General features: G+C 48.7%; 1 protein-coding gene across 1 annotated transcript in view; it reads right to left on the bottom strand.

Moving 5' to 3' along the window:
- The window catches only part of JARID2 (jumonji and AT-rich interaction domain containing 2), a 268,700-nt gene that overhangs the window by 55,968 nt on the left and 194,622 nt on the right, over positions 1-18,110 (bottom strand). The window contains exon 4 of the mRNA XM_027766735.1: positions 3,964-4,133. Within this exon, the coding sequence (XP_027622536.1) occupies positions 3,964-4,133 (170 nt within the window). The remainder of the gene's footprint in view (positions 1-3,963; positions 4,134-18,110) is intronic.

Raw genomic sequence — 18,110 nt, 5'->3', positions numbered from 1 at the left:
CGCTGCAAGCAAACGCTTCGGGCCCTGCTGCAGGAATCCAGCCATCCGCCCGTCCTTTAGAAATTCGAGGTCATGATATTAAACAGGAAAGGAAAGAGCCTTGCCCAACTTAGTTGTTAAATCCCCAAGCGCCTTGAAACAGCTTAGAAAAATCTCTAAAGCTTTTTAACCCGGAATGACTAGCTGTTGTGTTTACACAGCTATGCCGGTCCCTACACTAATGGGAGAGGGGGGGTTCCCCTCCTGGCCGAGTTTCGAGTTTCGGGGAGACGGCTGGGTCTTGAGTTCCCTCACTGTCCCTAATGGCTAACAGAACTCCACTGCTGTCGTCCCGACTCTGCGTCCCGATTCATTCTCTTCTATTCCAAATGAGCGTCAAGGCGATGAAAGGTAGTAACCGGGGATTGGAGAAAGGGGTGACCTGCAATTCTAGGCACAAACATCATAGCCAGGTCTTTGCTTTGATTCCTTCATTTCTACAGCCAGACATTCGACCCTGTAAATAACGAGCCCATTAAAGACCGCAGTCTGCACCCCTGCAGCACCCCCAGACAGCCAAGGGAGATGACCTGACTCAGCCCTTTGGGGGCTCTATTTGGTGTGGAGCTGGCACCAAGAAATAAGATGCAGAATCAGAAGCCAGGCCAAAGGGTGTCAACCAGATTTTCAACTGTCTGTGTTGCCTGACAAGACTTCGGAGGAGGCAAAATGTAACTGAGGTTACGTGTCCTCGGCAGTCAAAATCAAAAGGCAGAAACACATCGACCTGAAGATTCGGAATTAGGGAGATTATGACACCCTCATAAAGGAAGGGAACACTGTAAAACTACTAAAACTGCACGACAGACAGGTACTTCTGTCATACCGCTAAGTAGGAACAGCAGGTGCAAAAATAGAAGAAGGCGAAGCCATTTCGGGGAGCAGTTTGCATCCCACGTGTACATGCAGACGGCGGGTGAGGTGTCCACAGAGGAGGTGGCCAACAGCGACGTCTCCGAGAGATGAGACTCGGCTCTTTTCAGTTCCCTCTTCTATCCGCCACCTTTCTTCCTGCGACTATTCCCAAATGAACGGGCAATACTTTAATGGTTTTTAAAGAGTGTAACACCTTATTTTAAAAATTGGAAACTGAAAAGAAATGACTGAAGTAGCTCAAGGACAGGGATCATCTCTTTAACCCTTGGACGCGTAGAAATACCAGTTTTAATTAGCTCAAGAAATTACCTATTAATATATGCCAGGTAGGCGGGTAGGTGGCATGGAGGTGAAGGCAACTGGATCTCACATGACTGACTGCGTGGTTCAAGTCCCAGGCCTGGTGGTTTGGGTCCGCAGGTGTACCCAGAATGCTGAGAGGAGAATAGAGGGAAGACGGGTGTGGTCATTGTCCCGGGGCGTGATTTGTTCTTTCTCTCTCTCTGTCTCTCTCCAGCAAGTACAAGCTCCCTGCAGCAAAACTAAGGGGTGAAAAAGCCATCTGGGGCCATCAGGTTTAGGACATTTCCAGGATCCTCAAGGTATCACACGCATCGTGTATCACTGTGGCCTTACAGGGCCAGATTAGGGAAACACACCTATCCTGACCCAAAAAAATGATATTTTAAAGTTGAATCTTATTTGTGAAATCTCAGGTTTAAAAATACAGAGGAAATACGAAAAGTGCAATAAAAGTCCTCATTACACACCCGCTAATAACGAAACCCGTCTTACTGCTCGGCTCAGACACAGACGGACCAATTGCTACGGCTGAGAGCCATTTTTCCAAAATCATCTCAGCCTTCTAGGTTTCACTTATTTACAGCTTCGCTGGATGTCACTTCTCAAAGGAGCAAACTCAATCAGCAAGATACGATTCTCTTCTGTCCAGAGTCTGGAAACTTCAAACCTGGGTACCCAGACTTCCCAGATGCTATGAAATGGAGAAATGAGCATCGTCTTTGTCCAAGTAAGTCCTTAAACCACACAAGGTATGATTTTAAAAGTACCACTTAAACAGGTATGTGTGATGAGCACGTGCACACACACACACACACACACACACACACACACACTCCCCTCTCTAAATATAATCACTGACACGTTCCCAGTAGTTGTACCTGTCACCTTTGGAACCTACAAACAACAGTCACCCACTCCACAGTCAGGAAGTCAACTCTCACATGACGACAGCCCATAACCAATGGAACAAGCTGCAGACATCCTAACAAATCAGGAAGGGAGACCTTCCAGCAGCACACACCACTATATTATTTCCTCATTTATTTTAAACGAAGGACCTATAATCCAGAGGTCCAAATGCTTTTCCTTAAAAAAAAAAAAAAGCCAAAAATACTTAACGATTGCTCCTTATAAATAAAATCGGCCTCGAGGGCCAGCAGGTGCCACAGTGCTTAAGACTAGATTTGCACATGGTTGACCTCAGTTTGAGTCCCGGCCCTGGCGGCTTAAAACTCATGCGGAGCATCTGTGTGTGTGCTCAAAATCTTTTTTTTTTTTTGGAAAGGTTTTTGCTATAAGGCGCATGCGCTCGCCAGACAGACAGAGAGACAGAAAGTGAGAAATCACCACCCAGGGGGGATGGTCACGCTGCAATCCCTTCTCCTCCATTCTCCTCTTGGGATCTTGGGCACGCATGCACACGCACCCGGCATGAGTTTTAAGCCACCAGGTCCGGGATGCGAACCGTGGTCGACTACGTGGGAGTCCAGCGACATAGCCATTACGCTAAATGCTGGTTCACTGTGCTCAAAATCTTGAGAAGAGAGTGATATCTCATTTTCTGTCTCTACTGAGGGCACACTTCCTATAGCAAAAATCTATTAAAAAAAAAAGAAACTGCTTCTGACGACATTAAACACTATGCATGAACAGTCATAAAGAGAGAGCCACGTCCCCATCCTGCTGGTCATCCTGCAGACCCTTCAGAGCAGACATGAGCGCCAACTCCCTCGGAACACTGCATCCCACGCTCACAGCTCACCCCTCAGCCTCATGGCAGGCCGACGTCGCCCTCTTCCCTGGACAGCCAACCCAGCACCAGACTGTGTTTTAGATCTTCACATTCGACCTAGGATCATGAAGCTCTTTCTGCAAGAAGCTACGGGAAAACTAGCGAAGATGAATTGGGAGAAAGCCCATCCACATCATCTCTTCTATGCAAGGCCAGTGATCCATGGCTGCTAGAAAATCTCTAACAGGAATACAATTACTCCTCTTCCTGTGCGCTGCGACGCTCTGGGGACTAACAACATAGACGATCATGTCAGACATCAGCTCAGCTCTTCATTTCTCCATCCCTGGTTCACTCCCAACTCCAACTGGTGAGACGAAGCAAGCAGGGAGGGAGAGGAGAGCAACTGAGTGGGGCGTCAGGGCAGTGTGGTAACAGAGTCCACAAGGGGTGTGGTGGCAGCAGCGATGGGAGGTGGTTACACTGAAGAAGACCGAGGAAATAGATGAATGCGTGAAGGATAGCAGGAACCAACCAGTATCCGCAGCGCTGAATGCAGAAAGGGGGAAACCCATGGGGCTGCAGTGCTAAGTCATCAACTTCAGTACGCGCAGAGCCGAGGGGACCCATCCAGCTTTAGCCAAGGAGCGCGTGCGCACACACACCCCCGCAGGCCAGAAACACGCCAGAGAGAAGACACTGCAGGACCCAGACCCTGACTCCTAAATGGTCCTTGTCACAAAAGAAAAGAGTAAGAAGGGATGAGTCTAAAGGAACATGAAGACAGAAGGAGCGGCCGCTGGAAACCGCATCTACAAGGCGCATTGCAGCAGGAGTCCTCACTCGCAAACCCTCCACCCAGCTCGGGACGGGAAGACGGGCCGGGAAGACAGGCCGAGAGCGGACACCACCTCCCTCGGACACCACCTCCCTGCCCCACGCCTTCCTCTGCATCCTTTCACCCAGGGGGACTCTTGCAAACCGGTGTAAACCGGCTGGTGACGCGGTCTTACCTCGAAGGCAGAGAAAGGTAAGAAAATCTTCTGTCTTAGGCTTCCGTTTAGAGAGGTCAGAAATTTGAGTAGCTGGAGGGGGTAGCAGAGGCTCCACTATCTTTACTGGAGTTGTGCTGGGACTATTCGGCTGAGACTGAGCAAACTTCCTTTGTGCTTGCAGCCTGGGCCTGGAAAGGCAAGAGAAAATTAACAACACATTAGGCAGAGGCCAGACGACAGACCTACGCGCAGCAGTACAATCGTGACACAGAAGGAGAAAGACCCCGTTTCCAGCAAAGTCTTTTAAATGCAGGTTCCATAGCTCTCACATTCTCATAAAGCACAGGACCATCTTAAAGGGCAATAAATGGATTAAAAGACTGTGTTTTATACATGTGTATAAAAGACACACCATGATGCGCGCATGAGTGTGCAAACACACGTTTTACTCACCTTGCACTCTGTTAACTACTCCTGACTGCATACGTAACTACGATGGACTCAGTCACTATTCCACCTGCTGGCCCCTGCTCTGTCTTTTTAAAACCCATTTTGCAGACCAACAGGTGGCGTCACAAAAGTATCACAATATTTTGTGTTTCTGGACTCCCACATGGGCGACCACAGTTCAAGTCCTAGACGAGAAGGCGTGCAGTTCACGCCAGGCATGTGTGAGTGTGTGCTCAAAATCCCAAAAGGGAAATAGAGGAGAAGGGATTGTGGTATGGCCATCCCCCCTGGAGGTGATTTCTGACTTTCTGTCTCTCTGTGACTTTCTGACCCTCTGGTGAGCTCATGCACCCTATAGCAAAAATCTCTCTAAAAAAATAAAAACACTTTGGCTATAGGGCACAACAGAAAGAGAGAGAAATCATCCCACAGAGGAGAGGGACACACTGCAATCCCTTCTCCTCCACTCTCCTCTTTGGACTTTGGGCACGCATGTACAAGCACCCATGTGTCCTCCACTGTCCTCCACTGGGTCCAGGTCTTGAATAGCACAGTCTGCCATGTGGGAGCCGAACACCTCAAAAACCATACCACCTAGCTGGCTCTTACTGCACCCTCTGTGGGCCTGTTTATCCACCCCTGAACCATCTTCTACTCCAGACGAAGAAGTGGCCCATCTCTCATGTCTTCTGAGCATAGTCGAACAAGCTCACTACAACAAGCAAAGCCTGCAACAAGGGGAAAATGTGTCTCCAGACAACCTGTGCCCTCAAGTTCGGGGCTACCTTCAGTAGACAAGGTCAAGTCTCAACTCCTTAATTAGAGACTGAGCACAGTATTCTTTTGTCAACCCTACAGGTTCTTTCCCTGTGGACAAAATCAGATATTGACATTACAACCCCCCAGCTTGTATCCACAGAGCACAAAAGAGATTTCCTTAAGAAGACACCCTCACTGGAAACACGGTACATGGAAGACACGCCTTTCCATAATTTTGACTCCTACAGAATCGTGGGAGGGTCCATCAGGTAGCATAATGGCTATGCTGCTGGACTCCCACGTAGTCGACTGCAGTTCGCGTCCCGGACCCGGTGGCTTAAACTCACGCCAGGTGTGTGTGCATGTGTGCCCAAGATCCTGAGAGGAGAATGGAGGAGAAGGGATTGCGGTGTGGCCATCCCCTCTTGGGGGTGGGGGGGGATTTCTGCCTCTCTGTTGCTGTCTGCCTTTCTGACAAGTGCACGTGCCCTATAGCAAAAACCTTTCTCCCTAGTGTGTATGTGTGTGTGTGTAATAAGACATTTACAAATGAACTGATTTTCCTGGGGGGGTAACATATTCAGTATGCAAAACCTAAGGCTGGGAAGAGGGGGGACAGCCAGTGGCTTGGTGGTTAAGGGCACTGGACTCGCATATGGCCAACAGTGGTTCGAGTCCCAGACCTAAGTATTTGCTTTCTCTCTCTCTCGCTTTCACTCTGTCCTTCTCTGGTCAAATTAAAACAAATAAATGAAGTTAAAGAAAATTAATAAAAAAAAAAAAAAAAAAGAGCAAGAGAGACCAGTTCTTTAAAAACAAACAAACAAACGAATTAAACAAGACTGGGGAACAGGGGCTGAGAGAAAATAAGATGTTTCAGGACCACGAGGTGGCACAGACGTAACACAGCTGGCCCCACACAGGCAAGGCCTTGGTTCACGGCCCAGGACCTCCCTGAGGAGGCCTGGCCAGTGCGCACACACGGTGGCCCAGGCCATCTGAGATGGGGGAGGACAGGGACTGAGACTACTCAGGAGTGCCTGTCCCGGTCATGGAAGAAATCAACTTAAAAACCTCTCATCTTGGGACGGGCAGATGACTGAAGGTTACATCCGTGGAGTCCCACATGGCTGGCCATGATTCGAGTCCCGGACCTGGTGGCTTAAAGCTCACACCAGGCACTTGCGTGTGCATGCCCCAAATCCCGAGAGGTGAAGTGGAGGGGAAGACTGTGGCGTGGCCATCCCCGTGAAGGGTGACTTCTGGCTTTCAGCAAGCGCACATATCCTACAGCAAAAATCTCTCAAAAAAATTGTTTTAAGTTGTTTGGATTAATCACTGCCAATGTTTGTGTAAGGGTGTGTGTGTGTGTGTGTGTGTGCGCGTGCAACAGATATGGGCATATATTAAAGAACAACCAAACTGAACCGTTAACTCAGAAGGGTGCCGAGAGAAGCTGGTGTTTGGGTTTCCAGAGCCACGTCACTCACAGACCACTCGCTGTCTTCTGCGATGACATCACCACTAACTAAAGCCTGGGCCGTCCAGTTCCACTCGCAAGCACAAGTGGCACTCTCTTACCACAATGCGTGCAACTGCACACCCCCATCCATACACACAGCAAGACCATTCAAGGTGACAGCCTGCTGGTCCCAGGAGGCTCCTGCCATGTGCCATGTGGACATGACCCCCACATGCATCGCAGGCTAGTTGTACCTTAAAAAAAAAAAAAAAAAGCACGGGCCAATGGGTGCTGGGAGGTTAAGGGCCTAGATCCCACATGGTCGACTCTCAGGTTCAAGTCCCAGACTCTGTGGCTTGACAAATACCAGGTATGTGTGTGGGTGCACATGTCCCAAATTCAATAGGGTAATTGAGGAGAAGGGATTACAGGGTGGCCACCCCGCCAGGGGGCAGGGGGTGACATCCTTTTCCCTGTCTGTCTGTCTCCGGCAAACACATGTACCCTATGACAAAAATCTCAATCAATCAATGAAGAATCTTGCCAGAGAGAAAAACTGAAAGAGGGAGAAAGCATCCCCTCCCTCGTGGCACCGGGTCAGGGCTCAGTCCCTTCAGTGTTTCTCCATCCTGCCGGGATTTGGCACACGTGGTTACCAAGCTGGTGGGACTGGGATTCGAACTGCCACCGGCCTTCTGGACCACGCTCCCTGCACTAGTCTCAGCTCCTGACTAAGCCGCAAATCGGAGGGAAGCAGAGGCCCACTTCCCTCCCACCCCCAAAGCTGCATGGAAGGCGGCATTTTACTCTGCTCAGCCGTCCAGGCCTTCCACCCCCTGAACAGGTGGCATTGCCCACTGCCTAGTGCGTGTCACTTATTCTATTTTCTTAGTTTGAAAGAAAATATAGCACCTTTACGGAACAAACCAAAATAAACACTACTTCTTTTTTTTGGGTGGCTGTGCGGGAGAAGTGTGAGTTTTTTGCTATAGGGCACATGCACTCACTGGGGAGAAATCACCCTCCAGGGGCATGGCCATGCCGCAATCCCTTCTCCGTTCCCATCCTGGGATCTTGGGCACGCACATACAGAAGCCTGGCATGAGTTTGAAGCCACCAAGTCCGGGACATGAACTGCGGTCGGCCATGTGCGAGTCCAGTAACATAACCACTACACCATCTGCTGGTCCCGACACGAGTGTTATTCTGAAAGTTAAACAGTGAGTTGTGTGAGTGAAGCCTGTGAAGAATTCATGGGTGCTCTGACGAATGTCCTATACCAAGTGCTTTGTTTCATAACAGCCGCCCCGGGCACCCCTCCCCAGAGGCGCTCAGAGGCCTCCTGGCACCTGCTCTTAGGACCCTCACCTACGGATGGACTCCTTTTCCAGGTTCCTCCGGGACACCTACAGTGGAGTGAGCCAGCACGATCTACTGCACACTCACTTCCCAGGCGGCCCTAACTAGGCACGGCAGCAATTTCTAGGTTAATTAAATTCCATTTCCGTCCAGGATTTCTGATAGTTTACAAACCAACGAGGACATAGCGCACGCATACAATCAGGCTGCAGAGAGCAGGGGCAAGGGGGCCCGGGCGGCTGGAAGTGAATGCACGGCGGGTCCCCTGGCGAGGGCCCTGCGTGCCAAAACATCATTTTATTAACTCAATTTTCCAATATTAAAAACGTAAGCTGGTAAATCCAATTATTTAGATTACATCCCAATTCGAAACAAAGAGCAAGGGGCTGGGGGAGGGGAGGGTCTGTTCATTCAAAAAACCATGACACTCCGCGTCTGGCAAATGCAAAATGCCCAGCATGGCTGTGCTCTTTGTGCCGGTGCGGGAGCGGGCCTGACGCTTTGCCAACTTGCTGAAAGGCCTATTCAGAGAAAAAAAAAAAAATTCCTGTGTTGCCATCCCCCAAAATAATTACCCACTCTATCCACCCCCAGCACACACACTACAGATCTGGCAGCTGCTCAAAGGAACCCGAGTGCACCCGTGTGCGCACAGGGGGCGGCGGGGAGCGGGAGGGGACAGACGCCCTGCCCAGGGCACGCTGCCCGCTAAATTCAAATGCAAGTGCAGTCGCGGGCAACCGCACAGGACGGCGGGAGGTAAACACATCCCCAAGTGAACCCAGAACCACCCAGACTCTGCAAGGAGAAGCACCAAGAACAGACGGCATCCTGCTGTGGTTGCTGGGGTCCCACCCTGTTCTCAGTTCCACTGGGTGTTTTGCCAGGCTGTGAGGACATCACTCAGCCCCAGGAAGGCAGCAGGCCTGAGTTAGGGCACTGGCCAGACCCACGGGACGAGGCTTAGCTCCTTCCATCCTCCCAGATCCTCCCGGCTACAGGCCTCGCTTCTTGCTCTGCGTTTAAACACAACGGAAGAGTCCGTTTCTGCGAAATATCACGGGTATCGACTGTGTGCAGCACTTGTCAATGAAGTCACACGGGGAGGGGGCTGGTGTGAGTGGCTATGTGTGCTCTAACCTCTGAAGGAACCTGTCACTGGCTGAATGTCCTGGAGACACCCTGGTGGAGCTTGGTCTGCAGGGTCCGAAGAAAGAGCAGAGAGGGCATCGCTGACCCTGAGCTGTAGTTCGACTCGCTTTCTGGGGTCTGAAGCAAACGCAGTCGCCATTTTTTTCTTCAGTTTAAAAAAAAAAAGAACAACTTCTTTTTTAAAGAAAAGTGCTATTTAAAAATGGGAAACAAACATAATTCCTGTAATAATGCCTTCGCATCAGAATGTTCACCATTCTAGAAAAGAATGTACTCAGTGGGAAATTGCATTTTCGATCTCTAAACTGCCAGGATTGCTATGCAATATAAATATTCCAAAGAGGAATCAGCAGATGGCGTAGTGGTGATGTTGCTAGACTCCCATATGGCTAACCACGGTTCGAGTCCTGGACCCAGTGGCTTGAAACTCACACCAGGCGTGTGTAATGTGCGTGCCCAAAATCCTGAGAGGAGAGAGATTGGAGGAGAGTGGACTGTGGCGTGGCCATCCTCCTGAAGGGTGATTTCTCACTTTCTATCTCTCTGTCTCTGTCTCTCCAGCAAATGAATGTGCCCTATAGCAAAAATCTCTCTTACAATAGATAGGTGGATAGTTCAAAGATTGCTAGCAAAACTTTCCACCTACCACCGATAGGTAAAAGAGAAAAATCCTGAGGGTTGTTACATTTGAGACAAGGGCACCATACAGCAGTTGGAAGGTTGGGGAGAAGGTGAAAAGTAAAAATCTACAGGAGAGGGACTTCCAAAAGAGTCTTAGAAAATTCGTATCATCTTATGATTTTGAAAACCTTGTGTCAAAATTCAGGCTATAATTCCATTTCCAAAAATGTTCTGAAGCCCACTCCCATTTAAATTTATTAGGGAACTTTCGCAATTTGAGAAATTGTCCCACAAATCTCTTAAAATTATCTAGCAGCAGGCCGGTAGTTGGCGTGGTAGTTAGGGGCCTTGGATTCCCACATGGCCCGACTGTGGTTCGAGTACCGGACCTGGCAGCTTGCTTTCTCACTTCTCTCTCTTGCACTCTGTCTCACTCTCGCTCTTGCTCTGCCCTTCTCTGGTCACATTTAAATAAATAAATAAAATAATTCTTTGAAAAAGTTATTGAGCAGCAAAACTATGTACACGCTGCCTCATGAGAAGCAATACTTTCAATGAGGCATAATAAGTAACCCATTTAGGTAAATGCATTAACTTCCTTCAGAATCCTGAAGCACCCTTCAGAATATTAACACAGCTACTTATAAATGGTTTTTATCAGCTCTAGCCATCAGGAAGCAGGTCCCAGGAGAAAAGCCAGGGGTGCCAACGTCACCACCACCTCAGGAAGATGTCACAATCGACTGCTCGCAAACCGTCCCTCCCCCTGAACGCAGGCACCAGAGAGAGGGGGGAGCTTTTCTGTTCTTTCACGCAGGGGAAGAGGTTAGGGAAGAGGAGAAAGCAAGGAATGCTCACGGTGAAAGACCCTAAATACCTCCAAGCTCTGAACAGCTTCTTCCCAAGGAAAACATGCCTCGCAGCACTGAAACCTCGGGCGGGGGGTGACATCCCACACAAACGGTTTGGAAAGGGATGTGCGGCACAGCTTTTGATTCGATTAATGAAATTATTCAATTACGTTTCTGGAAACCTTCCGCCGCATCCTGAAGCGTCAAAGAACCAGGACTGGCTGGAAATCGTGACTGTCATGACGGAGGAAACATCTGACGTTGAGCTCCTTTGTGTTCCAGAAAGCAACCGTGTCAAATTGGAGAGGGATCATCATTAATCAACAATTAAAGTGGCAACAAAGCCCTTTTGTTCTGTCAGTCACAAATGTCACATGAGTTAGAGTTTACCACCTATGGGAAGTCGTCGGTCCTGCCACCCCAGATGGCACAGCCCTGTCCTTATCAGGCAGCCAGCCCTCCACCCACGAGCTCAGACCCACAAACTCCTGTTCCTTGGGCAGACTGGAGCAAAGTGTGGATCTTAAAGAAAAAAAAAAAAAGAAGAGAAGAATAAATTAAGCATAAAAAGAGTCAGAATCACCCTGGAAATATCTCAAGAATCTAGTCAGGGTAACGAAATCCCTAATATGTTATTGTAGTTATAAAGTGTGAACAAATTAACAAAAACACATTCAGTTTTAAAAGCCTAAAGAACCAGTTAAAATGTTAATTTGACTTTCTACTCAATGTAGATGTAGGATTGCCAATTTAGTTTTTAAAATATCATCTCAACAAAAACCTCAGCAGTTTCTCAACTTTAGGTTACTCAATACCCAACTGCAAAGTGCCAGAAATATCCTGGCAACCATCTCCCGGCACAGGAGGTGGTGGGGAAGACAGGATGAATGACCCAATGAAGAGAATCAAGTCTCACTTCCTTCTTCCAAGGACAAAGAAAAGGGCATTCAACAATGCTACACAACTAGTTCATTAAGAGCAAACTCCAGGGACCAGCGGTTAGCGTAATGGCTATGTCTCTGGACTCCCACGTAGTCAACCACGGTTCGTGTCCCAGACCCGGTGACTTAAAACTCACGCCAGGCGCGTGTGTGTACGTGCCCAAGATCCCGAGAGGAGAATGGAGGAGAAGGGATTGCGGCGTGGCCATCCCCCCTGGGGGGTGATTTCTCACTTTCTGTCTCTCTGTCTGTCTGGCTGGCGAGCACACGCACCCTATGCCATAAACCTCCCCCCTCCCCCCAGAAAAGGCAAACTCCAGTGGCATCCTCCCGAGCGCATACTCCAAGGATCCATCCTGCAGAACCATTCCACCAGAGACGTTTAGATGGAGTCGTTGGCAGGTGTGTTTCTAAAATCTGTTCAGCACATGACAGGCCGAAGCTCAAAGGTCAACTAGAACGACTGGGATAGGCTTTGGCTTCGTATATTCTCTCTCTCAGACGAGCCTGCTCACTGAGACAGGAACGAAACAGCAGAGGTCCCAGACCATCTCCCAAGCCACTGAGAATCCCATGAAGTAGCCACCAAGCACCAATAGATGGCAATAGTGAGTCTTGGACGCCAGCGCTGCGATCAACCTGGGAGGAAGGCGGGGATTCCGAACAGTAGAGCAAGCCCTGGCATTTGGCGATTTTTAGGACCTGCATTTAATAAGTCAGCCACTGTTTTCAGAAAGCAGTAACACGGACATTCTCAATGTCTTTTCACCCAGCTGAGCAATACAAATCCTAGTTCTTTGCTTGTAAGGGACATATATACAAGTCAGAATCTAGGTTTCTTGGGAAACAACAAAAAGGCTAAGCTGAAGGCCACAGGATTGTTTTGCAATATGCACTGAAAAGCTATACCAAGAAAAGAAAATTAAAACAATGCAGGATAATTCTCACCCACTTATGTTTCCTTCTGGAACAGCCCAAAGCACTTATTTTGGGATTGGACAGAAATTTATTTAGCAAGCTGAATCACACACACAAATAATTTTCAGGGTCTGGGATGTTACCTATACTACCACCAATCAAAAGGCTGAATGAATTCTGTTCTGTAGTAACAGGATTCTCTGCAAATCAAGCACTATGTCTTTCTGAACGTCTGTAGAAACGGGGAAGGTTTTTATGACAGTTGCCTCAAGATGAAAAAAACATGATCATCATTAAAGAAGCTATAAACAGTTAATGAATGTGAGGAGACCGACTCCCCTCCTCCTCTCAACTGCTGGAGCTCTGCGGTGCTGGAGACACGGCGCAGCCTTGCAGTGGAAAATGGGAGCTCCTGGATTTAGAGACCCAGGGCCTCACCTCAGGAGGCAGATACCTGAGACACATGAGCAGGCTGGAAATATATAAACCAAGGAAACCGATCTCAATTTAAAGTGGGCAACAGGGAGCCAAGGCATGGACATCAGCTTCCTTTTCATCATGGCCAGGATATCCTCTAAGCGACTTCCCATTGTATCAAGGTTTGAGGTTTCACGGGGCAACCATATTGGAGCGCACAAAGCGGAAATCACATGGCAGCACCGATTCGGACCTAAGTGCGGAGTGGGGCAAGGGTTGCTGGGGTTCCCACTGCACACCTGACAGCTCACATGCTCTCTCTCCTGAATTCCTAAGAACCACTGCGTAACCCAAGACAGGATGACAGTCCTCCCAGTCTTGCTCATCAGCCACCTGCCGGGCTCAGTCTGACTTTACAGGCCATGAACACACAGGCCCTGCCACATGTCATGAAGGTGCTCGAGGTGGAAAGGGGACACGTCGATGGGAAAAAGCGGTGACAGACACATACGGACCACCTGCAGGTCATGGACAAGTGCCCTACGTGAGTAAGGCGTCAGTGACCCCCTCCACAGGATCGGCCAAGAATGGGTGTGCAGAGGCCTCACTTCACAGAATGAAAACTTCTCCAGCGGGGGAGCCACTGTCTTTGATTCACAATGGCCCCGCAATGATGTCACCTGTCTTTCAGCCATTGAGGGACAGCACCCTGCTGCTGGTACGGCCTTGCTGCTAATAAAACCAGGTATCACACCTGCTTTTGCCGAGATTCTACCAGAAAAGCTCAACAGGCTTCTCTCGGTGAGGGGAATGAGGGACTCAGACGGAGTGGAGCCCTCCTCGTGGGCCACCGATGCTGGCGTAGCCATCCCTTCCTGAGCATCGGAACTCTGCCAAGTCTGGATCCCCACTGGGTGCCAGGAAACATCCTGAGAAAAGAAGACCAACCCCTTAAGCAGGACTCAAGATAAAAATCACCCAAATCGCATGTCTCACACTATGACAACCTGCAAGGGCTGGAAGACTTCCTGTTCAATTAAGCCCTTTCACTAATCCCAACTGCTTAAGCCCGTTTTCCTTCTCTGTAGACAGGAAATGATAAAGCCACAAGGTCGGCCTCCTTCAGGGAAGCTTAAACCTCTTGGAGGTCCCTCCACAAAGCCTCACTCACTGCTGCCAGGTTTCATTCTCTCTGCAAAGCACCACAAAAGGGACGGAGTGGGCCAGCAGGTAGCATGGTGACTAAGGTGCTGGATTCCCACACAGCAGACTGAGGTGTGAGTCCCAGATCCAGATGCGCCAGGTGCCCAAAATCCCAGGAGGAGGAGGGCAGAGAAGGGACCAGGGTAGGGCCATGCCCTGGGGAGTGATTTCTCACTTTATCAGTCTGTTCTCCAGGAGCACGCATCTCCAAAGGCAGGAAAGGTGGGAGAGGAGAGGAAAGGGAGGAGGAAGCACAGAAAGAATAGCTATGTTGCTGGACTCCCATGTGGTTGACAGCGATTTGAGTCCCGGACCTGGTGGCTTAAAACTCACGCCAAGCGCGTGTGCATGCGTGCCCAAGATCCCAAGAGGAGAATGGAGGAGAAGGGATTGCAGCGTGGCCATTCCCCCAGGGGGTGATTTCTCACTTTCTGTCTCTATGGTGAGAGCATGCGCCCTAGAGCAAAAAAATAAAAATAAAAATAAAATAAAATAAAAAAGTGAAGGAAGGGAGAAATAATTAAAGTTCTAAGTGATCCTAGAGACATTTGAAAACATTAGGGGGTGCACGCAGGGAACAGGACGAGACCCAAGTAACACTTACAAACCTCCAGCAGAAAGGACGCTATTGGTAACATGAACAGCAAATTGTTGGAAATGACTGACTGCCAAACTCTTTCTCCTTCACCCCGAGCCTCAATGGCCACACCACATGGATTACTTTCCCGGGTGCTTCCGACATGCACGCAGTCAGCTTGCCCCAGCTCCGTCCTCCCCCACTACACCCCTGCTGAAATCAGAACAAGTGACAGCAAGTGAGACAAAGGCGCACCGTCCAGGGAACCAACCTGCTCGGTGGCTCCTTCAGGTTGTGCTGCAGCTTGGCCACCAGAGCCAAGTCACCTCATAGAGAAGTCACATTCGCCTCAGGAGCGTGTGGGGTGTGTGTGGGGAGCACCCTCCAAGTACAGACCACAGTGAAGAAGGCTGTGGAACAGTAAGAGAACTGTCACATTGACCAAGTTGGCCAGAACCAATAATGTCCTAGAAGTAAACAATAATACGTCGTCCAAAACTCTGCAACTCACTGGTAAAGCAATACAGAGGCAAAGGACGTCCAGTCTCCCTGACTGCTGGCTTCAGCAAAACGATGTGGCTAGAGACTGGGCAAAAGAGAGCCACATTCCTAAAGACCTGTGTGACAGGTGGGGTGGGGGAGGAGGCTATTCACTCTCTTTATAGGGACTCTCTCCAAAGCCAGCAGCCAAAACGTGCCCTAACCCTTTGATCAAGAGGCGTCCATCTCTAGCTGTGTCAACATACTGCCCAACTCCACACTCCTGCCAAGCATCAGCCCTGGGAAGGGTCGCCAGGGCTCCTCCCCCAGCAATGTGTAATGGAGACCACTTCCAGCTGGACACACCCAGCTTCCTGCTCCCAAACCCATGTGCCCTCAAAGAGCAGTCTTAATAACTGCACACTCAGCATAGACCTGAGACTCTGTCCCAGAGAAACCTTAAGAATTTGGAAAAAGATAGTAATTCACATCTCACATCCCCAGCTTCTTCTTTAACTGCTGCCTTCCTCAAAAAGAAGAGGGTCTTAGGACCAGCAGATGGTGTAAAAGCTATGTGGACTTCCATGTAGTTGACCACGGTTCAAGTCCCGGACCCGGTGGCTTAAACTCACACCCGGCATGTGTGTGTGCCCAGGATCTCGAAGAAGAAGGAAGGAAGAAGAAGAAGAAAGAAGGGGGAAGAAGGGGAAAGAAGTTGGAAGAAGGAAGAAGGAGGAGGAGGAAGAGGAAGAAGAAGAAGAAGAACAACAACAACAACAACAAGGAGGTCTTCAAAACTTGCACAGGAAATGGGTATTCTGGAAAGGCAAAGCATAGATTTCAAAATTTGTTGCGCCATAATCAACTCATGCTTGAAACTCAAAGTCCACTCTTGTATCTCTGTAGGCCCCAGAACAACCCACTCTAGTAAAAGTTCGTTTGAGTTGAAAGCATAAGTTCTTGAAATTCCTTATCTACCTACAAGCACAACCTCCCAAAAGAACTCAAATGTCGTAAATCCCTACCCTCGCACAGTAGAAACCACCAGACACTATCACAAAACTATCCAATCCTCCATCTGCAATCCTAAGGGCCCATGTATCTTTCCAAAATTTCACTTTTTCCGAAGGGCCATTCTCTGCTCCCCTCCACTCCATTTCTGCCTCTCTTTGTCTCCTGTTTCGATGGTAAACTTTAACCTCTTCCTTCCATCGCATTTCTTTATAAACTAAAACATGTTCTTTTTCCATACTAGCCTGTCTGATGTCCGCTGCATTCTCAGACTCCCTAGAACTGAACTGAGGGTAGAAAGAACATTCCCCCTGACGGATGTGATCAGTGTAATAAGGCCCAGAAGCCATCTACTTCTCTTGGAAAAGGAGATGCAGAGGTGATTCTGAGATTAAGAGACCATCAATCTAATCTGAAAGTGTTTCAAGAGCATGCTGTCTTTTCTTTATGATAGGCATTCACAATAAATTGGGGCCACCCAGTGGTGTGGTGATTCAAGGTGCTGGATTCTCACTTGGCTGATCACGGGTTCCAGTCCCTGACCTGGCGGCCTGCTTTTCCACGTTGCCTTTCCCTCTCTGTCTATCTCTGGTGAAATTAAAAAAATAATAATAACAAAACATTTAAATAAATAATCATCTTTTAAAAAAGGAAAAGAAAAATCAGAAAACTAAGACGATCTATCTGATTCCTCACCCAACTTCTGTTTCCACAGAGAGGGGGATGATAAGCTCAGTGTCCCTAACCCTGGTAAGAGGGAGACTCACAATGCAAGGGGAAAAGAGAGACAGTACACTTGAATAAGAAATTAAGACAATGGTTCCACAGAATGACTGGAAAGGGGGTGGGGAGGACATAGGAATGGGTATATAAAGGAGACAGCGTGCCATCCAGATCTGAAACACAGCCTAAGATTTCATGAAGTGCCACCTGACCTAGTCACATCATGGCGATATGAAGTATGCCCTAGGCTACACCAGGTGTCCACTGGACCTGCCATTCCCTGCCAGCCCCGGAGACAACCTCTCTCTGGGATATGAACCGCAAGGGTACTTTTCAGGAAGAAGGGGGTAGTTTATGCCTGATCTCCTGCAAAGTACTTTGCAAAGCAAACAGAGACCAAGACAATCTTGCACACCTAGGCTTTTGGGCAGAATCTTTAATGGGTCTTGGGAACAACAGGACCGTGCGGGTGGAGGACAGGGCATGCTCTTTGAGAGACTGGGTGTGCTGCGTGGGGTCCATTCAGTGTTCTCAAAGTCCAAGACCTATCACGAGAGAAAAAACTAACAGCAAAGTCCACTGACCTCATTTTGAATGTTTGTGAAAACACAGACTGTAAACATCATCACAGGAAACTCATGAGAAAAGCTAGCAACGCTGTACTCTGTCACCTGGACTAAAAACTCTGTAAACACTAGAGGTCTCTGGGCTTGTCTCCATCCCAGGCTTCTCAGTGAGATGGTGGGAAATTGAAAACCACAAGATGTAAGTGTGGTATCATGGGTTATCTCCAGGGACACAGACCAAAGTAATCCAAGCTAACCTCTAAAAAGCATCTGTGTGGTGGTTAACTAGGTGTCAACCTGACAAGAGTAAGGAACACCAAGAAACAGCCTCACTCTAGCTAGGCCTTGGGAGTGATTCCTGAAGGTAGTAGTAGATATGGAAGATCCACCCACAGTGAAGGCACAATCCAGTCAACAAGGGGCCCAAGAGAAGAGAATTATAGAAGAGGAATAGTTCTCTAGTGAGACGGATCAAGACTTCTGTGGTGCTGGACATCAGAACTCTGCCTTTGGATTCTCCCAGACTCCCAGTCTCTTCAAGGCTTGCAAAAGGCCTGCTATGGACCTTCTCGGCTGCCCTAAACATGACAGCTGATTCCCACAGTAAATCCACTTTAAAAAAAAAAAAAAAAAAAAAAAGAAGAAAGAAAAAAAAAAAAAAATTTTTGCAAAAGG

The sequence above is a fragment of the Tupaia chinensis genome, unplaced genomic scaffold, assembly GCF_000334495.1.
Source record: "Tupaia chinensis unplaced genomic scaffold, TupChi_1.0 Scaffold143647_1, whole genome shotgun sequence".
In the NCBI taxonomy this organism is placed as follows: domain Eukaryota; kingdom Metazoa; phylum Chordata; class Mammalia; order Scandentia; family Tupaiidae; genus Tupaia; species Tupaia belangeri.
Note: the sequence above shows the minus strand (reverse complement) of the source record. Positions and strands in the feature narration are given on the sequence as shown.